The sequence below is a fragment of the Polypterus senegalus genome, chromosome 3 (genome assembly GCF_016835505.1).
Source record: "Polypterus senegalus isolate Bchr_013 chromosome 3, ASM1683550v1, whole genome shotgun sequence".
NCBI classification, from domain to species: Eukaryota; Metazoa; Chordata; class Cladistia; order Polypteriformes; family Polypteridae; genus Polypterus; species Polypterus senegalus.
The window spans coordinates 161,679,559-161,704,707 of NC_053156.1; the positions used below are offsets into that span (position 1 = coordinate 161,679,559).

Here is a 25,149-nt window from a genome sequence, read left to right on the forward strand (position 1 = left end):
GGAGTTGGCATAACCTAGAAACATCCACTCATGTAAAGGTGGGCCACTGATCTATATTCATTCTAAAACAGGTGAAATTATGACATATAATTCAAGCACATAACCAGGTTAAGATTATAAATTAGTGGAAGTTGCTACATTTATTAATTTGGCCAAAGGTTTTACCTAAAGTGACATACAAATCACATGGGTATAGTATAATTGAAAATCTTCATTGCAAAATGTTACATATTCACTTATGCCAAAAATAAATCTGAAAAGGTCACCATTCCGAAAAAAAAATATTGTGGTTAATTTTATTTATAAAAATAAAATAAATGAAATTAAAACAAATTTTAATATACTTAATAAAAGAAGAACTAAAGGCGTACTTAAAATAAAATACAGGGTGCTTGCAAAGAAAGACAAAGTTGAGGTGCAAGCAAAAGCAAAAATACCTTCAAAAGAACGGCACAAAGATAGCATCAAGCAGTCTGACAAGAAAATCGTGAAAAAGCTTATGAGTCGCCCTTTAGGACATAAATCACTCTTAACAGTACAAACTCTCAGTACTGATAAGCTGCTCCAAATAAAAATGAACACAGAGTGCACACAAATACTCAACAGTCTCAATTTTTCCATTGCTGCTCAATTGCCAATATCTGACCAGTAATTTTAAGCACAAAGCAAGTCTGTTATAGACAATTCAATAAAAGTTCACTATTAAATGTATGTGTATAGGAATGAAACAAAATCTCTCAATAATACAAGACAAGTGATAAGTGACTCCTGAAATGTGACAATGGCACAGCACATGTACACAAAGTGACAAATGACTCTTACTATATAAGCCCAACACTATAAGAAGTGGAGGTGACAATAATTAATCACAGACCCACAAAAGGCAGCACACTTGAGCTCATGCCACTGACTGCATATACTTTCATTTTAATTTCCACACGCTATGGTACAGATGAGGGCTCCAGGTGTCTTTTTTAAATAGAATGTTTCAGATAAATGAGCATATCAAGATGCATGGAGATTTCATCTTATATGATGAGTACAAAAAATGTCTGGCCTTTTAATAGATCAACATCTGATCTGTGAAACCCATAATGCTCAGAATGCAGAACATTAATGTTACTTAAATAACAAAATCTTAAACAGAGCAACTAAATATTCTAGATTTTAAGATTCAAGACAAAACTAATGGCCTTTATGAACAATTCCACATATCCTCTCTCTGACACACTGGCAATGAGCACTTTAGCCAACAAATTATTCAAAAATGTGTTAAGAAGCACTATTGGGGATTCTTTATATCAAGGACAATAGGACTTTATAATGTCTCATTGTGACTGCTCACTTAAATGAGACAGTTTTTTTTGCTTTTCTTTTTGTAATTCTTGTGGGTGTTACAGGGTGGCATGGTGGTTGCGGTTATTTGTTATAATATTTCTTCAGCTTCTGTTAAAACCTAAATATCTCCTTTGGGAGAAATAAAATACTATATATCTATCTATCTATCTAGATGAAAAAGCTAAACATTAATCAAGCAATCACATAATGCACATACGCACCTACAATATTGCTCTGTGGCACAAGGAATATAAGAAATATAACTTTGCCACAGATTTCTGTGCCTCATCATCATTGTCCAAATTACGTTTTAATACAAAAACTGGGAAATGCAAAGCTGGTACCATACTGGGATGTCATAAATAAAACTTTTTGTGTCCTATGGATGGAAAATAGAATAAGTCTAAGTGGTAAAACAAGTAACCACAAACCCTAAAAATCACTTATAAAAAGCATGAAACATACAGGCATACTTAAGAGGAACAAACTGTCTAAATAGATATGAACTTAAAACTAAATAGAAAAAAACATTTAGAAGCAGATGGTCTGCCTCTAAAGCTTGAATGATTATTTTTTGTCCAAAAAAGTAGGTAATAAATCTATCTTGCAATACATTATTCATCTAATCATTTTTAGAAAAGTACATGGTTAAATAGGATCCTATAATTATGCCCACCAATTCAAGCACAAGGCAGGAAACCAACTCTGGATGGGATGACAGTCCATCACATTCTGCACATATACAAATGCCTACATTCAATTTCCCTTGCCATTCTGGAATTGACAATTGACATGCTCATTTTTGGCATGTAGAAAGAAATGAGAAAATCTTAAAAAAAAAAAATCACAGAGATTGAGGCGAATTTATAAGCTACACACAGACACTGTCACGGCTTGAAAGAAACCAGGGGCCGATGGACATGTAAGGCAAAAGAAATAGTCTCCACCATTGTTAATTTCCAAGTATCACGGTCTTTTGTGAGTAATCTGATGTAGCATTTGAACAATAGTTTAGTGCTTAAGGTTTAGGTCCAGAAAAACATATTTAGATTCTAAGCTAAACAGGCTTAATGGATGAATAGAATACTACCTGTCAAGCCATGCGAGTAATGCCTTAGCAGCCCCAATAAGGTCCACCACAGAAGTCAGGAACTCATTAGGAGGCTTACGAGAGGAGTTGCCATCATATGTGGGGTTTTTCCTCCTGCAGGCTATGTAATTCTGGAGGTGGCTAGTTGAAGTGCGCATCTTCGTTACCAAATTTTTCAAGTTGTCAGTTTCAAGGCCATAATTCTGAAACACAAGGTAAAACAAAAATCAGATTTTACAGAGACAACTAATAAAAGAGCAAATAATTTCAAATTTCTTATGCCAGTACTCTGCTTTTAATGAAAATCTTTTTTTTTTTAAGTAAATGTATAACTACCATACCCACATGGAATACAGATCCAAAAGTAGAGAAAAAAATTAGCATAATGTTTACTGACAGTGTGTTTAACAACTACAGAGCAGAGCAATTAAAGAAATGGAAAGTCAAGGTTGGTTAGTTAGTAGTGATGCATGTCTGAGCTAGGCAACACACAAAACCAAGGTATGCCCGGAAAAAAAAAAAAAAATTGCGATCTAATGGGGGAATAATGAAACCAATCATGCTGAACCTTGCACTATATGGGTCAGTAGTGTGTCAGAATTCAAATTTGTTCGAGGGTAAGGAGGATCCCACCACTAAATGCACTGGCTGCTTTAGGCCATCAAATTCCACTAAAGCTAAAAACAAAATAAAATGACTACCAAGATATTCAGACCATGTGACAATTCACATAGCTATGTTGTGGAAGAATTCAGAATTTGTGAGCATACAAAGAAGTTATTAAATTTTATCTAGAAATTTGGGCTGGCACCCTGCTGGGGTGTGTTTCCAGTCTTGCACCCTGTGTTAGCTGGGATTGGCTCCAGTAGACCCCCGTGACCCTGTAGTTAGGATATAGCGGGTTGGAGGATGGATGGATGGATGGTATCTATAAATCATTTGTTACTGCATACGAGTCTGGTTTATGGTATTTTCAACCAGGAAACTCCTACATAGTAATTATCTTGGCATCTAAAGGCAGCAAATATGACGCCACCCTCATTGGGAAAAAATGCTATATCAACTGTGAAAGGAGTACTGGGCAAAGTTCACATTCTTTTGGACTTTATTAGAATCACAACAGCTCAGACAAATTCCTGAGCAGCTGAGAAGCTGTGAGTTGAAAGATTTTCATGTCACAAAGGGAATCAGAGAATCCACCCGTCCCTTACCACCAGAACAACATGTTTGTTGGTGAAACTGGAGGGCCAAATTAAGCCAGGTATGCAAATATTTACACAAGTGTTAAGGAGAATAAAACACAATAAGACTAATCTACAGTCCTATGTATAAAGACATTCCAAAACTCTTCCAGAGATCATCCCCAAATATACCCAAAACCTAAAGACAAACCAAACGCATTCTAACGACAAAATGTTGACAGAAAATGTTGGGATTGAGCTGCAGTCTGTCAAACCCAAAGATCCTTAGAGTTTTTTGCTTGAGCGTGGATTTTATCAGTCAGAGATGAAAATATTTATTAAGATTACTCTAAGATAGTGAACAGAGTCAAGGTGATTGTGCATCATTGTGTAAAAGTTTCCCTTGAATTACAAACAACTGCTTTGTGAAAATTAATGCATATAAAGAAAGTCTTTTAATACCCATTCTCATTTTACAAGCTGCAATGTAGCTGGGACGATTTGGAAATGCGTGCCATTAGAGCGAACACCCAATCACTGCTGCAGTCATTCTAAATGCACCTCACTGCAGCCTGTGGAATGGAAGTGTGGCTAGATGTGGGTGACATGCAATCCTAATCTCAGTCATTCTCATAGCTGATGCTGCATTCAGAGACTGCCCTTATGACAGTCAGTCAGTCTGCCATACAGGCTTATGTGTTCACATGCATTATCCTAAGCATCACACCTACAAAAAACAGTTTGAAAAGCCTAAGAAAGAGTGAAAGGCATTCCTTTAAATGTGAAACTTGAATTGATAAGGCATAGATAAACAGCTTTATTGAACATTACTTAATGAAGGGTAATATCTTTTTGGGGTTTGTTTTGATGACTAATATTATTATTAAAACTAATTCAATTGATTACCATGTATTTTGATGTTATTTTAAGACAAATGAACGGCATGTTTGGGGCCTGGCAACACTTACAAATGTTTTACAACATACAAAATGGTAATTAGGTGATCACATTACAAAAATTCACCTTACGAAGAGGATTTCAGGAATCGCTTAACTAACAGGGGAGCCAGTATCTGTTACCATTCTCATAGGCACTTTACTTTGAATACATGAAACCGGAAACTGGTGAGAATGTTAACTTGGCAGATTAACATTCACCACTTGGGTTGCGCACAACTGGCAATAAATATGAGCAGATGAAACTGCAGAGGGGATAAAGAATTTATAGATTTCCGATCTTGTCAGTGAGCCAGAAGAGCATCCCACTGGACAGAGCTTTGGCACATCAGTAAATTATCAGGGGAACAAACAAAAATCATTTCAATTTAGTTTCTGGCAGTAGACAAGATAATTCAGAAAGGTTTGAACACTTTCAAAAACTTATTACTCATGTGTCAAAACAGATTCAGCGTCCCAGTAATGAAAAATGACCAATATCCTCAAAAACACATTAGGAATGGAACAGTTTCTTCTACTTGTACTATCAGCTTGGTCAGCACTTTGAGAAACATAGGTTGAAGGGCACGGCTTCCCAGGGCTATATAGTTTAACAGCTTAAATGCAAATATCTCACAGGAAAAAAAGAAATGTGAATAAATAAAATGCAAACATTCTTCCATAGGTGACTCATTTGTTTATAAAACCCTTTAGGAGATTCAACTTGAAGATTAAACTATAAACACAGTATATAAAAAAGAATAAAAGCTACATATAAAAATGACCCACAGTGATGATGACACAGCACTGCATCAACACATGACAAAAAGAAAAACGTACCTGGGAATCCTCTGTGTTCAAGGAAGGAGAATTTCAGATTGCTATTGTTGGAATCGTGCTTATTATTTCTCTATTATATTAAAAAAGGTTTCTGTAATGTCCGTGTTATTCAACCCCTCCATGAGTGTTAAAAATAGTTACATAAATGACAGTTAATAACTACTTGATGGATATACAAATATTTTAAAGCTCGTTACTGTTTGTATTTATGTATTTTATATTCTAATACAGAAAAAGTACAATATTGTTCACATGAATAATGGTGCTACTTCTAATAAAAAAAAGTTATTGAATGGGATTTCTGTTTTTTGCTATTGTATCAAATATTGTAGGTATCGGGTATTCACTGATATTGGCATTAAACACAACGATTCTGGTATTGTGACGTCCCTAATCGATGCATATGTTAACATTCTATATTACATGACATCAATGAAACTTGATGAAGGTATTTTTATAAACTTTCAACTCCTTCATGAATTGGATTAATGGCTAAGTGATCATAAGCCAAACCTCCCAACTAAACTGATATTGCTTACTTTTTATGAAAAAAAATTAAGAGAGTTTCACAAAAGGAAAATGATATCATGGCACATAATCAATTCAGTCACAGCCACTTTCTTCAAACAATTATGGGAGAGACACCATCCATTACGTGTGAAAGGGATAGGTTCACTGAAAACCATAAACTCAAGGCTTGGCTGTATTAGTATGTATTGTACTGTATGTTAGGTAACTGGACACGCAAAGCCTCTTATTGCACACCCTTCACATTAAAAGAAAAATAATATACAGTAACCAACACAGCCTCATTTTCATTATAATTAGATTGACAAGTCATACATTTTCATCAGAGCCTCTTATAATAAAAAAATAAAAACAAAATCATAAAAAACAAACATACCCCTTTCACTTGGTCAGTACTTTGCTGGCAACCTTCTTCTCTGCAAAATTTCTGATCCTTTATTAACTGAGTAATAGTGATGCACAGTAACTGAAGTAGTGCCACAGATTTTCTACTTTTATTGGGACATTCAAGGACATCCATTTCCTGCTTCTGAAGACAAAGCTGCAGCATGTCACTGTCCCATTGGAAGACCAAATTCTTGCCTAGCATGGCAGAGGGGTTTCATTTTCAACACTACCCCGTACTGTATTCCACTTGTCTTTCAATTAATAAGTTTGCCAGCCTCTGTTGCAGAAAAGCACCCACAACAATGATATTACTACCAGTATACTTTAATACAGGGCTACATGACTTATCTAATTTGCAGTGTTCAGCTTGTCTTGCACATTCAGGTCAAAAAATGTAAGTTAATTTAGACTTTAAAAATTTTCACAACAAATATGAAGTTTTCTGTAGGTGATGTTTAACAAACATGTTTTCCTATCAGCCTGTTATTTTTGGTCATTCACCTATAAAAAGTCCCTTTCTGGAGTACCTTTGCCATAGCTGGCCCATGAACATCAATTTTAATTACAGCCACTGTCTGTGATGACTCATTCAGTATCACAACTGACCTTGTGGTAACTTCCCTTAAAGAGTGCCTTCATTGTCTGGAAAGCATCAGACAGACAGACAGATAAATCAAAGCACTGTGGCAGTGGATTTGCAGTTTTTCCACCTTTGTACAATACGTTTCAAGTTTTGAGGGATGTTTAATGCATTTGAAAAAGTCCTGGATGTTTTCCCAGGATCCAAATTTGATCTCAATACAAGCAACATTTTTTCCACATGTTAACACTGCCAGCACTAAATTGCTTCTTTTAGTTTTAAACAACTAATTTTACTGCTTTTTTAATTGCTTCTCATTTTCTTAAACAGTTGCCAATTAACAATGAGATGAAAATGACAAAGGAAGCAGCAGCTCACCATCAAACCTAATCCCGTTTACACCTGTGTGTTCATCATGAAGTATTTATCTATTCTCTATATATAAATTGATAGGGAAATCATGCAATGTTTTCATGCAACGCACTCTTTTCCTCAAAATTGTAAGTTATATCGTATATATCTACATATCATTCCTTTCTTCTTCATTAGGAGAATACAACAATGTACTCTCAAGTCAATACAACTAATTTAACGTGAATACATCAAACAAAATAAATTATATACATCTGCTCTGCCAGGAACAGTAGTAGTTCAGTTGAGTGCTAGCAGTTGATAAATGAACCCTATGTAATGACACAGGCTTACAAATTGTAAAAATACATAAATTTTCAATTGCCGGCAAAAACACGACTGGTGATCATGCAGAAGAAGTTGTATTTCTTTTTTATGTTAAGTTAAATACTGAAGATACTTCAGCAAGTACATTACCATTCTTCTTGCATAGAAGACAATTTCCAATAGTTTTAGCATTTGCTATAAGTATAAATAAATCTCATGGCCAGAGTTTTAACCGCGTTGGAATATACATGTGGACTGACAACAAGCGAAGCTGCCACACACCACTAGTTTTAATACAAGATATTTAGAAAAAATAAAAGACAAAAAAGTGAATTACTAATCTGTTATTACATGTATCACATATCTATTACACATTTTAATAATATTCTCAGAAAATAAAAATCTATAATATAAGGATCTCCTGGCTTGGAGGAATGAATCACACACACACAAAAAAAAAAAATCAGGAATTCAGCTCCATTTCTTATAGCATCTTATTTCTAAATTATAGAAACCTTACTTGGTATAAGCCTGTAAATTGTTGTGTACAAGTACATTTTAAAATGTATCGTGTAGCCAATTTAGCAGATTTTGCTAGTGCGCCTGTTAATTCTTTCTACAGAAAAGCACTTTACTATCTAATTGGGGTCTTCAACACTTAAATCAGATGTGTGGACTTCCTATAGATTCAAACGGTTAGTAGGTAAAGGAGAACTTAATAAAAGCAAAGTCATATGAAAGCTGTACACCTCAGAAGTATTGTAACACAACAAATTTGAGAAATCATTTATCCCAACGTAACCCTTATCCATCCATCCATTATCCAACCCACTATATATCCTAACACAGGGGTCTGCTAGAGCCAATCCCAGCCAACAAAAGGCAGGAACAAACCCCAGGCAGGGCACCGTTCCACACACACCAAGGGCAATTTAGGATCGTCAATGCACCTAACCTACATGCCTTTGGACTGTGGGAGAAAGCCGGAGTACCCAGAGGAAACCCATGCAGACATGGGGAGAACATGCAAACTCCACGCAGAGAGGACCTGGGAAGTGAACCCAGGTCCCCTTACTGCGAGGCAGCAGCGCTACCACTGTGCCACCAAGCCACCTAAGTGTAATCTCAGTCGAGTAAATAAATGTTGCTCAACATGCCTCTCTCAGTCTAGTAAGTGGGCTATTGTTGGAATTTTCAGAACAACTTGTGATATCAAACCGAGCTTGTGCACAAAGCAGCCGACGTGAACATCTCCATAAGCTGAACCGTATAGATCATATTAGTGGCACTGTCAGTCACAAAGGCTGGTTCTCTTTCTTTTACTTTCTAGTCATTCAGGGCTGCTTTCAACAAGCATCATCTTTAGATCCTCATTTTAAAACGCTTCCTTTATCTTTGTGGAGGAAGTACAAAGACACTTTTTAGAAAACTGATTAACACGACTGTTACATGTGAGCAACTGAAGATACGTGTAACTTGCAGTACAAGTCTTCCAACTGTATCTTTAATTTTGACTAATTCAAGATTATTTTAAATGTTCAACAAGGGAATGAATTTGGCTAGCAGTTTAGTTGAAGGGTGTCTACACGGAGCTTCATAACACAAAAATAGGTTATTGAATAACATTAATTAAGATACAATATTTGATTACTTTATAATGTTATTCACAAGATGATACAGATGTTTAATAAAGTAGATGCCCCTTCACTATATTAAACAAGGTGACCCCCAAAATGTGTGGACTCTGATGTGGCATTACATATGTTAGTTAAATTATTGCATATTTTAAGTGACTGCAGTTCTGTGAAAAAGTTTTCATTTTTATTTATTTTTAAGAGCTATGATATTTTGTTGCACATTTTCCAAACACTGATGTTAACTGTTCAATACCAATAAAGTATTTCTTATTAAATGTCATTGCACGCTTATGTATATGTCATGAAGTCACTATGTAGACACCCTTCAAATAAACAGCTACTGAAATTTGTCACATTATATTAATGTTATCTATGCATGGTCAAGTAATCTCTGAAAAGCCACCACTTCAAATATATCAGTGCACACTGATTCAGTCCAGATAAAATCAATATCAAATCGAATTGGGATATTGTGAATCAAAATTAAATCAAATCAGGACATCAGTGCCAATACCCAGCCCTACTTCTATGTATCAAAAGCCTACAGCCACTGTAGCCCTCTACGCCTGAACTTGAGTACCTTTGCACTGGGGTATACAGTACATTGTTTCCAAGCAAGCTTTGTCTTGCCTTTACAAGGAGATGAGCACTTTTTAAATTGGTAATTTCAGTTCTTCATTTTATTTCTAGGAAAGCTTTTCACATTTTGCAATTTACTCACAATTATTTTATATATTTATTTTAAACCTATTTCAAAACAACAACAATCTGAGGCAAAAAAATACTATTCTAAACCCAGCATTGGAGAATGAAAACATTTTCAAGGTACTGTATAGATGTCATTCTTGTCATTTCTTTCTGGTATAGTAATCAGATTTTCTTTCCTCAATGCAAAAACTGATTTGTTTATAACTGACTTTAGAGCACCTAAAATGAGCTCTGTCTAGCATTATTATCTGCCTTATACCCAGACTCAGCCAGCCTGAATTGTAATAAGCAGATACAGAAAATGACTGAAGATATTTATTCCATACACACACATACATATATAGGGATGTCAGAAGAACTAATACTTTCGTACCAAGCGGATACCAAAATTCTGAAAATTTAACAACACAGCATTAATGGTATCAAATGAAAATCTGTACTGCACTCGTGTGGGAATGCAAGTAGATGAATTGCTTTGGAAAGCACAGTACAAATGTGAGAAAACTGTGAGTAACAATTGCATATAAAAATAATTCAAAGTGGTGATGATACAGCACATGTCAAAAAGAAAAACAGCAGAATGTTTGTGGGAACTGTGTTTTCCATTAAAAAAAAAAAAAGCCAAAACACACACACATTCTTTAATATTAGCACTTTCATCTCTTTATAGAGTTAGTTTAGAAATATATTTGAGTGTGCTTTTAAGAGCATAATAATGTGACCAATCAGATGTGTATTGTAATAATTTAACTTGTAGTGCCATGCTTTTAATAGTTTTCTACACAGTTCCAATAAAGGAACAGAGACATCACATTCAATCTCTGATTGCAACATCTACAGATGTTCGTTCAATTATCCATTCATTTTCTTACTGGCACGTACAGCTCCTGGTTGTGGCAGAAACCAAGCACACATCCACAATTACACATACTGTATAGGACTATGGGATGTGGAAGAAACCAGCCCAATTGATTTTTCAAGACTGACCATAGGTATTGTCTGGCCAGTTGATTTTCTAAATATGGATTTGTACATAGGCCTAGTTAAGCCCCATCACTCATACACGATACTCTGAGAAAAGCACAACAAAGCCTGTTTACAGGAATTCTAAGTAAATTAATTAATATATTAATGTAAAACTAACAAGATTTATTTACCACAGGAAGCCTTAAAATTTAGAAATTTGTAAAAAGGTGGCATAGATTTGGACAATTAAGGCACCGGGAGTTTGTAATATTTGAAATCCGAACTAATTTGACTCATGTAAATATAAATATCAATGTAAATATAAACCTTACAGTTGCAAATGTTACGGACTTAGTGTGATTCTTTCAACAATACATATAGTATAATAATGTCTGAATTTGTATTTTAGTATTGACTTTTCAGTTACTGGAGAAAAAAGGTCAGATAATGAATTCAGAATGAACTGAAATCCCCCCACTGGGGTTCATTTCCTCATTTTAGGTATTTGTTCACTTCTGGGTCATAGTTTTACTTTAATGTTTCTTTCATTTATTATATGCTTTGCTCTCTATGGCTATACCATGTTCCATGTGTTTTGTGGGTGGTCTCCCCAAAGGTTGGTATCATCTGCAAATCACCAACAGGAACTGCCCGCCACCATATAAAACTGGAGGGTGTTCCACAATTTCTAGCGGTTCATTTTGAATGCACTTGGGAGTGTTTGGTGAGTTCTGAGATTCTTTTGTTTTTAGTCTAATTTTTACCCTGCTCTTTTGTTTTGACTTTGCTTTGGATTGCCTCCTTACTTCAGGCAATTTCTTTGCCTTTTGTGCTGAACGGAGCATGCTTTTGTATTATAGCACTTTCGTTAAAAATACACCTTTTATATTACAAGTGTTCTTCACGGTCCTTTTTGTGTCAAGCCAGGGTATTTTTTTTTTTTTTTTTTAAAAAACTGTGTCTTCCTCTTACCCTTTCCATAGGTACTTCTGGAACTGTCAGGATATGCCTCAAGACTTTGAGCACTTATAACAGGTACTTTTAATAAAAAGCATTTGAACTGGATATCCGTTTTTGCTATGATATCAAATAGGCATCAAGTATCATAAAATTTCACTGGCATTGGAATCGAATACAAAAATTCTGGTACCATGACATCCCTAAAATATACACATACATTAACTATACCTATCATTATACCTATAGATAGATTTTTAGATATATGTGCAAGCAGACACACAGAAAAAGCTCACGAGTATGCTGGTAAAGATGTGTGGAATTAATTGCACCCAAAAAAAATTGTGTAACTCAAGCATCTCTTCTGTGTAACAACTGTATATAAATAGTCTTAGTAGATTAAAATTATTTGCGTGAAATTATTTAACTCTATATAACAGAATGAAATGCAGAGAATAAGCGTATTCAGGCAGCAACAGGGCAGCCTATTGCACTGATTGCACAGTCACATGAGTGTACTCCAAATAGATCCCTAAGCAGCAAGGTGGAGGACTGTGAAGTTCACCTGTATTTCTTAATAGGGTGCTAAAAACGTCAGTTACCGCTCCAGTAAATATCTAACTGTTTAGCGGACAACCACTGCCAGCTGGCATTGTTGCAGACATGGATGACTAATTGCGTGTTCAACTAAATGTGCCACCTTGTCCATTTACAATCAAGTATACCTGGCAGAAGCAATCACAATAAAGGTGTCAACAGTACCTCTTTCATAAAGTCTTAAGAATATGCTTGAAACCAAAAAACCTGGAACCTGAGAAGTAAGAAAAAGGGTGTGTATGTTCTAAATTGGACTGGCAACCTGCCACTGATGTTTCCTGCATTGCACATAGTGCTGCTGGGATTGGCAGGAAATACATAATGGGTAATCTATTGGAGGACAGACAGGCTCCTGGAGAACAGTATCTGGATTAAGCAGGTCTGAGAATATACAGTGGTGTGAAAAACTATTTGCCCCCTTCCTGATTTCTTATTCTTTTGCATGTTTGTCACACAAAATGTTTCTGATCATCAAACACATTTAACCATTAGTCAAATATAACACTAGTAAACACAAAATGCAGTTTTTAAATGATGGTTTTTATTATTTAGGGAGAAAAAAAAATCCAAACTTACATGGCCCTGTGTGAAAAAATAATTGCCCCCTGAACGTAATAACTGGTTGGGCCACCCTTAGCAGCAATAACTGCAATCAAGCGTTTGCGATAACTTGCAATGAGTCTTTTACAGCACTCTGGAGGAATTTTGGCCCACTCATCTTTGCAGAATTGTTGTAATTCAGCTTTATTTGAGGGTTTTCTAGCATGAACCACCTTTTTAAGGTCATGCCATAGCATCTCAATTGGATTCAAGTCAGGACTTTGACTAGGCCACTCCAAAAAGTCTTCATTTTGTTTTTCTTCAGCCATTCAGAGGTGGATTTGCTGGTGTGTTTCGGGTCATTGTCCTGTTGCAGCACCCAAGATCGCTTCAGCTTGAGTTGACGAACAGATGGCCGGACATTCTCCCTCAGGATTTTTTGGTAGACAGTTGAATTCATGGTTCCATCTATCACAGCAAGCCTTCCTGGTCCTGAAGCAGCAAAACATCCCCAAACCATCACACTACCACCACCATATTTTACTGTTGGTATGATGTTCTTTTTCTGAAATGTTGTGTTCCTTTTACGCCAGATGTAACGGGACATTTGCCTTCCAAAAAGTTCAACTTTTGTCTCATCAGTCCACAAGGTATTTTCCCAAAAGTCTTGGCAATCATTGAGATGTTTCTTAGCAAAATTGAGACGAGCCCTAATGTTCTTTTTGCTTAACAGTGGTTTGCGTCTTGGAAATCTGCCATGCAGGCCGTTTTGCCCAGTCTCTTTCTTATGGTGGAGTCGTGAACACTGACCTTAATTGAGGCAAGTGAGGCCTGCAGTTCTTTAGACGTTGTCCTGGGGTCTTTTGTGACCTCTCAGATGAGTTGTCTCTGCGCTCTTGTGGTAATTTTGGTCGGCCGGCCATTCCTGGGAAGGTTCACCACTGTTCCATGTTTTACCATTTGTGGATAATGGCTCTCACTGTGGTTCGCTGGAGTCCCAAAGCTTTAGAAATGGCTTTATAACCTTTACCAGACTGATAGATCTCAATTACTTCTGTTCTCATTTGTTCCTGAATTTCTTTGGATCTTGGCATGATGTCTAGCTTTTGAGGTGCTTTTGGTCTACTTCTCTGTGTCAGGCAGCTCCTATTTAAGTGATTTCGTGATTGAAACAGGTGTGGCAGTAATCAGGCCTTGGGGTGGCTACGGAAATTGAACTCAGGTGTGATACACCACAGTTAGGTTATTTTTTAACAATGGGGCAATTACTTTTTCACACAGGGCCATGTAGGTTTGGATTTTTTCTCCCTAAATAATAAAAACCATCATTTAAAAACTGCATTTTGTGTTTACTTGTGTTATATTTGACTAATGGTTAAATGTGTTTGATGATCAGAAACATTTTGTGTGACAAACATGCAAAAGAATAAGAAATCAGGAAGGGGGCAAATAGTTTTTTACACCACTGTATATTCTGAGACCTGCTTAATCCAGACACTGTTCTCCAGGAGCCTGTCTGTCCTCCAATAGATTACCCATGATGTATTTCCTGCCAATCCCAGCAGCACTATGTGCAATGCAGGAAACATCAGTGGCAGGTTGCCAGTCCAATTTAGAACATACACACCCTTTTTCTTACTTCTCAGGTTCCAATTTTGAGTATTCAATTAAAGTTACTTTTTCATATTTGGGGACATTGTGGTAATGCAGCCAGACACCAAGAGAATGTTCAAATTCCATTCTAACAATAATTGGCCACAGGAATCAAACCCAAAGTGCAGAATTAGTAAGGCAGCAGCACTAACCACTACAGAGCCAGGGTTCCACTTTGTCATAAAATCTGAATAGACTTTAAATAAAGTAGATTTGATCTTTGAAAAATTTTTTCTGTGGTAATGAGTTTAATGTACTAGTTCAGATCTTTCATCTTTGAAGTTTATAGTGTTTAGTATTCAACATGCTGTGTTTTTCAGAATTTGATAAAATTGTATACAACATTTCATTACTGCTTTCAATTTTTAGTATCATTTTGAGCTTGGGTTATGCTAATACATACTTTTTGCTTACTTAAGGAGCACAAAACAGAAGGTTCTACAAAATATCACTACCAGCCATTAAAGCTTATCCTTGAAATGCCTCAAACTTTTAAATTTGAGAAAAAACTGTGATTAATAATGCAAGAAGTGCTATTAAATAACAAGCACTCAAGCAGAGAAAGCACCTCTCTAACTTGTGATCTGTACAAAGACAAAGTAAAGCAACATCACTTACTCCAGGTCATGACAAAGGATTAGTGTCCATTAGGTTATTGTCTTGCATTTCTAAGACCACCATCCTTATAATAATTAATATGGACAGAAGCACATGATGCTCCTAATTGCACATTATTCTGGCGCCTCATATCAAACACAGCTCAGCTAAAAAAAAAAAAAATCCCCCACTGTGATTAAAAGATTTAAACAGTTTATCAAGAACACATGGGAAAAGTATTAAGCCATCAGATCTTCAACAAATTAAGAAAAAAATATCAAAATATTGAAACATATATATTGATGAACTAATTAAATACAACTTCAGTAAAAATAAACTATATATATTTTACACAATGTTTTTATACATATACCTATTTCTATCTGTGGTGGGCTGGCACCCTGCCCGGGATTTGTTCCTGCCTTGCGCCCTGTGCTGGCTGGGATTGGCTCCAGCTGACCCCCATGACCCTGTGTTAGGATATAGCGTGTTGGACAATGACTGACTGACTGACCTATTTCTATTACACATCTTTTTCAGTATAGTTAAATAGCACTTTCTGAATGACCCCATACACTTAACATGCCAAAACCACTAACATTCTTGTTTTCTTCCTTACATTCTGTAACACTCAACCAAATAGGTGGGAGAACAAAGATCATCACTAATTCAGCTTTTTTACGCATATTTATGCCCAGAGTAGGTGATTTACCCCCAGTTGGGAGCTCCTGTCTTTAGGGTTTTTTTTTTCTTTTAAATATTTCCTTTAAGAGGACATAATGATGCCAGTGCCCTAGCATTTAAGGGATATTTGCATGTATGTCTTGCCATTAAGCTGAAAGCAATTTTTAGCTTTCTGAAAAAAAGGATAACTATGCTGAAAAAAGGCACTTGTATAATCTATTTTTTGCACTGTTCAGTTTTTTCAAAAAAAAACCACCCCACACTGTAAATGTTAAAGTTATAGAACAGAGAATCTGGCTCCATTTTTCCTTACATTCACATTTGTTTCTATACAAATCAATGCATACAGGCTGCAACAAACTTGAGGGTAGAAGGGGAAAATTGGCCCAACAATTATAAAACCGAATGAATGGAGAGATAAAATAAATGAACAAGGAACCCATAGGAAAGTGCCAAAAAAAAAAAATCATTTAGTATAGGAAATGTCTTCTAATCTCTGGTATTCCCAGCTGTAGCATTTACCAAGATCAATCTAGCCAGTGGATGGAATTCATTCAGCTCAAGCTCACTACTGAAAGAGAGCATTCAGTATCTCTATAATTAATTCACTTTACCAATATACACTGCTAGGATGAATGCGTTGTCAAAGACTATATCCTCAAATAAGAAATATTCCATCAAACTCAGAATTTAGATAAAGGCAGAAAACCCTTTAACACACACCATACTGGTGATAATCTTTTTATAGTCTGGAAATATTTACAAAAGTAAATGTGTGATACAAATAAACTTTTAAATAAAATACGTTTCAAACTGTTTTTATGAAAATAATAGGGCTAGTCTCTTCATTATTTCCTCTCACTGCCTTCCAGCAGCTCAAACTGTATTATCTGGCATAGTAGATATACAAGAAGAATGCATAATTTAAAGTTGAATTTTTTTATCCTGCTTTTACATTTTACAAAAGAGATTAGAAAATTTCATAGTGCTTTAAACTACTGATTACTGCCCACTATACGATATAAAGGTTGTTTAAGAATAAATGTGTTAGCGTTTATGGCAGGGGTGCCCACACTTTTTCGACTTGCGAGCTACATTTAAAATGATCTACCTACATTAAAAATTATATATATATATATATATATATATATATATATATATATATATATATATATATATATATATATATATATATATATATATATATATATATATATATATATATATATATATATATATATATATATATATATATATATATATACACACACACACACACACACACACATACTGAGTATGCTTTATACATAAAATATATGTTGGCGTACCTTGCATAACCTTTATGGCAAAATAACAATTCAATACATTTATGGTCACTACAGTATTTGGATTTAATAATCTTCATGTGGGAAAAGGCTGACTCACATAAATAAGTAGAGCCGAATAATGCAGTCAATGAGGTAGCTCTTGGAAGGACTTCTTATGCTTAATGATCAAGTGACTCACCCGGAACGATGCTTCGGTGTGTTTGCCTTTGCTTTTGAATTCAGCGGTGTGAAAAATGACGGCTCTCCGATTAACTGCGATTTTAGTTCCCTCTCTTTTCTCTTTCTCAGATCGCTTTTCGGAAGGAAGTCAGTTTCGAAGTTTTTATGAACAGTTCGAAAGTGCCTTTCCACATTTTCCTTCTTTGGAATACCAATGACAGATTGACAGATCAGACAAATGCACTTCGATTATGACATTGTGAGAAACAAAATCATCTTTCAATTCCACATCCAGCCCATACCCTACCCAAACAATTTTTTTTTTTAATCCCTTCTTTAGTCGATGACCAGTGAGTTAGAAGACAAGAGATCTCAGACTGGCCGCCCTGTATGTCAATCAAGTGGCAAATGTCATAGGGAGGATATATAGACTAACGTTTAAAAAATTTTTTTTGAATGCAACGCGATCTACCTGCACTACCTTTGCAATGTACCAGTCGATTGCGATCGAAGGTCTTGGGCATCCCTGGTTTATGGATTAGAACACTACATTTCTTGTTAAATATAGTCAGAGGTGTGCCCATGGGCAAAAGTGATCATTAATGCATTTGTTAATTGATAGAAAAAATACTTTTTAGTCTGAAAATTACATACAAATATTTTACCTGGGATCTACTTAAAAAAACTAGACTTTTTAATTACACTGTAATATGGATCTCTTTCACCATATTGCCCACTCCCAATGTTTGTGAAGATAGTTTTAAGAAGGCTTTCATGCCCAATGGAAAGGATCTAGGATAACAAGGAGAAGACCCCTAAAGTACTGCTGGGAAACTGAATGACACGTAATTTCAGTATCTAAGTCAACGCTTGCCCTCTTCTACAGATAAAGGAAACTGTGTAACATTCTGAAAATGCACAATCTGCAGAACTGGGACACCATTCATGGCATCCATAATAAGGTATTTCATTAACCACTTGCCTGTAAGGGGGCAGTAGCTCAAATAAATGTACAGTAATACCTTGGTTAATGAATTGTATGAGAATGAAGCTGTTTTATAACAAAGCTGGCATAAAACAGCAGGTGCAATTTTAAGTTCCTGTCATCTAGAGTGCAGTGGAAGTCATTAATAGTTGTTCTTTATAGCTGATATTGAGTACTGCAGAATCCAAACTTATTATACTTAAGTATTTAGTTATTTCATCTGTTGATATTTTAATATCCTTAAACACTAATCAATATAATTTGCCCATTATATCAGGAACAATAAGGCTTCTTATAATGAACCAACATTCTGGTACAAATCTGCTTCATTAATTGAGGTATTACAGATCAGATGTTCAAGTAAGAAGCAAGCTCATTTTCTTTTTTTTTTAATAATGCTTCTAGATAGCAATATCATGACCCAAAAGGAGCTGCAAAGTTTTCTTCAATTAGCGTTTCAGACCTCAAGGGTGTAGAAGAAATGACTTCAAGGTTGCCACAGATGCCACCTCACAGTGAGTTATAAATTGACTTTTAGGTCTAAAGTAGGAAAGCAAAGTAAGCTGGAGTGAAGGCCAAAGTGGCATACATGTAGTGTGGAAAAAGTGAAAGGTGAGAATATGATATTGGGGTGCACGTGTTTAATGGGCTTCAATGTTCAATATGTGAACAGGCCAAACCACTTTAACTCCTAGTCAGAAAGTGTGTTTTAAGTCAAGATTCACTGGTACAGCATAGGTTTGATTACTGATTTTTGATTCCTGTAGTCTTTTTTTCTCTTACAGTTATTTTTTTATTTTGTCCATTATAGGGAAGCAGTGCCCCTTCTTAAAAGATACACTGGCATGAAAGATTTTTTTATCTGGTTGTTCAAAGCAACTTAAAAACCACAAGTGCCTACGGATGTAACGAAGTTTGTGAGCCTTTAGAATTTACCACACTTCCATGTTCCATCTTATAGCCTGTTTATGCCATGGGGAACAGCACAGGTTTTGCTTTTTGTACTGGGCCTTGATTTACATTAGAGTCAGGCCCCAACTGAGCAGCAGGGACGGCAAGCTCCACTAGATGGAGGTCTGGCTGGTTTCCATGTGGTATAGTGGGTGCACCACTAAGCAGTTGTTCCATTTTAAATAAATAAAAAAATAAATAGCTGTCTTGATCTCCATGGGTATACATGCTCATAAGGCTGTGGGAGGTTGGTGTGGTGATTGAGACGGAGCACACCTGCACACGAGGGTGTGTTCTGTCATAGTTGCTTCATTGGCTTTCCACAGTGCACCACTCAGGCTATGTGCCCACAGAGGTATATAAGGAAGAGCTGGCATGGTAGATGGGGCACAGAGAAGAACGGTCAGAAAAGAGACCAAAGAAACAGCAGAGGTGCGTCTACAACAGCATCAGGAAAAGAGGCATGTTGAGTCAGTCAGCTTGTGTGTGAGAGGCAGCATGGTTGATGGGCTCAAAAAGGAGCGAAGGATCAACATTCTAGGGGTAGATCATCCTTACTGATTATTTCTTAAGAAGTGGGTATAATTGAGAGGGTGTCCTACCACAGGGATCTGAGGTATGCCAGGAGAGCAAGAAAGAAGAAGGAAGCACAACTGACCCCAAGCAGTATGGCTGGTGCTGCTTGGAGGCATTTAAGTTGACAGTCAGGTGGCGAGGACTGCAGCTGTTAGGGTCTCCGGCAGCTGAGTGAGAAATAGGTGAGCTGGGGAGATGTAGATGGAGTTGTGCTGGGCTTGTCGGACAAAACAAGAAGGAACTGATGACTGTTGGCTTTACTCTCATTTATAATTATGATTTTTTTTATTATAACATTATAACAGTTTTTATTGGATTATTTATTTATTTATTGAAGACTGCACTGCACTTTATTTTATTTGTAATAAAAGCACTATATAATGTCCATCCCTTATTTCAGTTACCAAATCTACTTAATTCAATTCAGGGTCACAGGGAGCCAGTGCATGTTACTGTGGTATCACAGGCAAGGCAGGGACCAACCCCAGATGGAAAGACAATAAACTGCAGTGAACACTAACACACACACATACATACATACACATCCTCATTCAGTTGCTCATACCAGGCCAGTTTGAAGTTTTTAATGAAACTTGCACACGTTAGAGGAAGAAAACAGTGGACCCTAAAGTTACGTCCACACTACTACTATTTAGTTTAAAAACCATACATAACTCTCCATTTTTGCCTTTTGGCCAAACTGTCTCAGCATTTTTAACCCCCAAAAACAAAGACTTTTGAAAACACTCTCCAGAACACCAGTTAGGCACTGTATTATGAATGGGTTAAAATGCATACACTACTCACACTCTGATTTGTTTGTGCTTATTACCTGGCCTGTCCCTGACTGGATCCTGCTTATTACAGAGTCTCATTCCCTGACTGCTCACCCTTCAAAGATGCAGACTGTATTCCAACATGGCAAGCACAGAAGAGTTGCTTTCTACGGTGTTTGATGCATTGTTTATCTGTAGGCATCTAAATTGCATTTTGTACAGTTTAAATGCTTCATATATATGCAAAAGGCAAATAGTTTACTGATATCTACAGATTTGCGATAAATCCTGTAGCCAGCATCATTACCATCCCTTCAAGGAGTTTTCAGTTGACACGTGCATGCCCACTGTAGGCAAACCTCTATGTCATATGTGTTTGTGGTTTTAGTGTGGACTGTGATACTTTTGTAAATGATGTGAAAACGCTAGTGTGGACAGAGAGCATTTTTGTTTAAAAGCATCATTTTAAATTAAAAAAAAATCTATACTGACAGAGACGAGATTAAGATTTGAGGATAGTCTCTTGATGTTGAAAGGCGATATAGCACAGACAACCGAGTCGCCTTATAACATTATAACAATATAATGCTGTTTTTCATTGTACACTCAATTTCTATCTTAGAAACGAAGCCCAGGAACTTTCAGATAGAACTTAAACATTACTTTTCATTTTCATTGTATGTAGCCACTAAGGGGAAACAGCCTAGGAAAAATATCCATGGGAATTAACCCTGCCCACCTCACAACTGCTTTATATAATACACATCAAAATCAGCTCACCCGTTTAAAAAGCTCATCTGCACGTATTACACATTGTGTAGGCTGTCATAGGTTTCTAAACTTCACTTCACCCTTTTAAGGCAAGCAGTCCAAACTGTATCCTGCTTGCTCACTATCCTTATTAAGCAGTAACCAACAATTTATACAAAGTGCTGGGGTCAGTGGAATGATAAATATGTCACATGGCAATTCTTTCCCATTATCTCAGCAGAGAGGCTAAAATAGTTTGGAATTATTCCAAGCTGTTAAATGGGAGAAAAGCCAAAACAAGGAAGGAGTCAATTCAGAGAACACACTTTTTTCAGTAAAAAGTAAACTTGAATTTAAAGGTACCCCCAATATTTATTACAATACAGTAAAACACTACTAATTGTCTTCCTGCTCCAGAGTTCCAGCTACAACTATATTTCTAAATTGTTTAATATTTCATAAATAGTATAATTTCTTAAAAAGACTAAATTAACTCATGGTGCAGGCTAACAGCTGTCTGAATAGTGTAAACCTGCTATCTGTAAATACTCATCAATACTTCTATTTCTTCATAAATAGGGGGTATATAAACCCATACTCTGAACCTTTCTGATTAAGGCAAAAACTATTGCTTTTGAAATAATAACAACAACAACAACTTAGTTAATTTTGTAAGGTTTAAAAACAACTGAAGGTAGACTGACCAGTGCACACAGCAGATCCACAGCCTCCAGAATGAGCTCCTGGTGCCCAATTCGTGAAACCCCCAGTTCTTCAAGATCCTGGTGAGAGATCTGCAACAGTTGTTCTCCACTTATCTTTTCTCTTTCAAAATTATGAACATACTGTTGAAGACAGTCATCCAGCCCTGTAAAATAAAGGGAGATGGGAGTAGAATAATGAATACCCAAATGAGCAAATGTTCATGTCTTTAACTGAGCTTTAAATCATTCTGCAAAAACAACAGCTGAATTGCTCAAGCTGTCCTAACTTTTATACCATTATATTTTAAGTTGGAGCCTTCAAGACAGTTTCTACACCAGAATAAGGGAAACTGGTGAAGATCAGTTCAGACGACCACCGCCACTTTTTGACAGCCATCTCTCTATTCATTACAACACTTCAATGCCTCCAAAAGAACAGTCTCTTCGCAGGCCTAACTGCTCTTGGCTTGATTTTGGGATGCTGGATTTGGCCCAAACTGATACAATCACCTATAAAGGAAATTAAAATTGCTGCCAAGGAACTTATCCATGCATAACCACAAAAAGGTGGTTAATATTGCTTCTAATGTTAAACTGTACATCAGTTCACTTTAACTGAATTTGTTTTAGTATTCCATTGCTGGGTACAATCTCAGAACACTTGCACAAGTTTATGACATCATTTACACACATACAGTATAGTTCGCCATGAAACTAATTGAAAGTACATGCATCTTCATGAACATCTGAGTCATTGAAGTTGCTACATTTTTGAGAAAAGTTCTTCATCCATTACGGCATATAATGGGTTTCAGATTCTACAAGACGACTCAGAATGTGCATCTTTTACCACGGCTGTCTTAGGTGGCTAAAATAATACAAATTTTAATAAAGTCGATCAGACAAATGGGAAAATATTCAACTTATGAATTTTTCACAGCAAAAGCATGTTTATGTCCACATCTTTTTTATAATTTAGCCAACTGGCTACTTACACTGTGCGCACATCAATAAAGCATACTGGATGAAATAACTGACATGATATAATTTAACAAATGCTTATGAAAATGTAGCAGATGTGTAGCAGGATTTATTACTGACAACGGACACAAAGGAAGGTGCAGATATCTGGTTACCAACATGCTCTGTGTTCAAAAGTAGTTTACATCAATGTAATGTCTAGGATCACATTTCTGACACTGGAGCAGGATGCCAATTCAGCAAATCCCAGATAACCAGTGATGGTCTGCAATAACAGCCTTGTTGTGCTGACACTTCTCTGACATTGAAGGGAGAGAGAGCAAAGATCAATGATGGATGAACTAGCTGGATTCTACACACGATAGACCTTAACAGTTCTGGAATGGCTGAGCTACACCTTGATAGACACAAGGATCATGCATACAACAGCAAAACAAAATAGTTACTACCCTATTGCTCATTCCTCACCTGTCCTACACTAATATAGCAAATTTCCATATCTTCTTCTATGATTTATATTTTCAAAAGTAACTGTTAATTTTCTTGAAGAATATTATATTTAGATACAGAATTCAGTCATTTGCCAAGCACCATAACCATGCAACTCTTTTCAGCTCAAATTACTCTTCTACTCTCTTCTAAAATTCTGAAATCATACATTACTGGAGTACTCCTTTATTTTAAACAACCTTACTATACAAGTGGGGCATTCAAGCCTGCTGACCTCTATAACACTTAATTAAAAAAAATGATATTGTTGCTGTTTTACTGATCTTTTTAATCAATAAAAACAGCACGCATATCCTAAACCATCTCTGTCCACTTTACATAAGCCAATGTATAACTATTTCATAACTTTTAGTCCAATTTTATCTTTATCATTTGTATTATACACCATGTAACTCTGGTTTTAGTGGTTTTGTAAATTTTTTGATATAGCAATAATATGGATACCACTCAAAAACACAGACAGATATTGGTCAAATGAATACAAGTAAATGTATTTGTAAGAACTATTTCTAAACACTTTGAAATTTAGTGTTTTTTTGACTGGCACCTCCTTGCTCAGCGATATAAGAAAATCCCCACATATGCTATACTGTTGTAGAGTCTTGATGTCAAATAATGTAAGACATCCAACTTTTTTGGGTTCCCCATTATATCTGGCACTCCAGGCTCAAAAAGATGTCATGTTTTCAAATAGGTGTCTTCAGCAAAAAAATAATCAGAAGGAACTGAAGTTGTGTATGTCACATCAACCAACCCCAGGAGTTCACCCACTAATGGGATAATGCGGGGTAACTGCAATTACAACCAACTCCAGGGGTTACTCCTACCACTAATGTTACTCCTTTGCAAAAAACTTCAAAAAGAGGATTGTAATATAGGCATGTGCAGTGTCATTTTATGATATTTCAGGGTTTGTGAAAGCGATTTTGATTTTTGATATTTTGATACTGGTTGTCCTAGCCCTCAAAGAGCCACTCCCAGAAAGTTAAAAGAGACAAATTTCAGACATAAGCATATGGGGTATCTTTTTAGATTATCACAAGGTCACTGATTATGAATGTAACTTTGGATTCATTACTATTGATCTAGCACCTCAAATTAAGCTGGTTTATGCTAATTCAGATGTTTTAAATTTGTTTCTTTACCATTTTATCACAATCATTTAATCTTAAACAAGTTCTGCAAAAATTTGTCAACTTTATTTTTGCCCCTTTTTAACATTTCATAGTACTGCAAATAGTATGTCACAGTAAAAACAAATCTACAAATTATTCTAAAGAGATTATTAAAGAAATGGTTAATGAAATGTAAAAGTTCACTAAGGCACAAACTTTGGGCAAATTCTAGTAATCTTTCTTGTGTCATGTCTGCCAATTCTAACACCAATATCAATTTATTTTCAATTTTTGTGCTTTTTTGTTTAAATTATATGCACTGCAATCACATGATGGTTATTGATGAACATAATAATAACTCATAATCTTATAGTTAGAAAGCAAATTTTTGTCAAGGGGAAAATATTTAAAAAAAAAA

At 35.9% G+C, this 25,149-nt stretch overlaps 1 protein-coding gene across 2 annotated transcripts in view; it reads right to left on the minus strand.

Moving 5' to 3' along the window:
• ipcef1 (interaction protein for cytohesin exchange factors 1) overlaps positions 1 to 25,149 on the minus strand; it is a 307,632-nt gene that overhangs the window by 224,129 nt on the left and 58,354 nt on the right. For both annotated transcript variants that reach the window (XM_039748169.1, XM_039748168.1), the window contains exons 2-3: positions 22,126 to 22,289; positions 2,429 to 2,631 (exon numbers count right to left, since the gene is read on the minus strand). In XM_039748169.1, the coding sequence (XP_039604103.1) occupies positions 2,429 to 2,631; positions 22,126 to 22,289 (367 nt within the window). The remainder of the gene's footprint in view (positions 1 to 2,428; positions 2,632 to 22,125; positions 22,290 to 25,149) is intronic.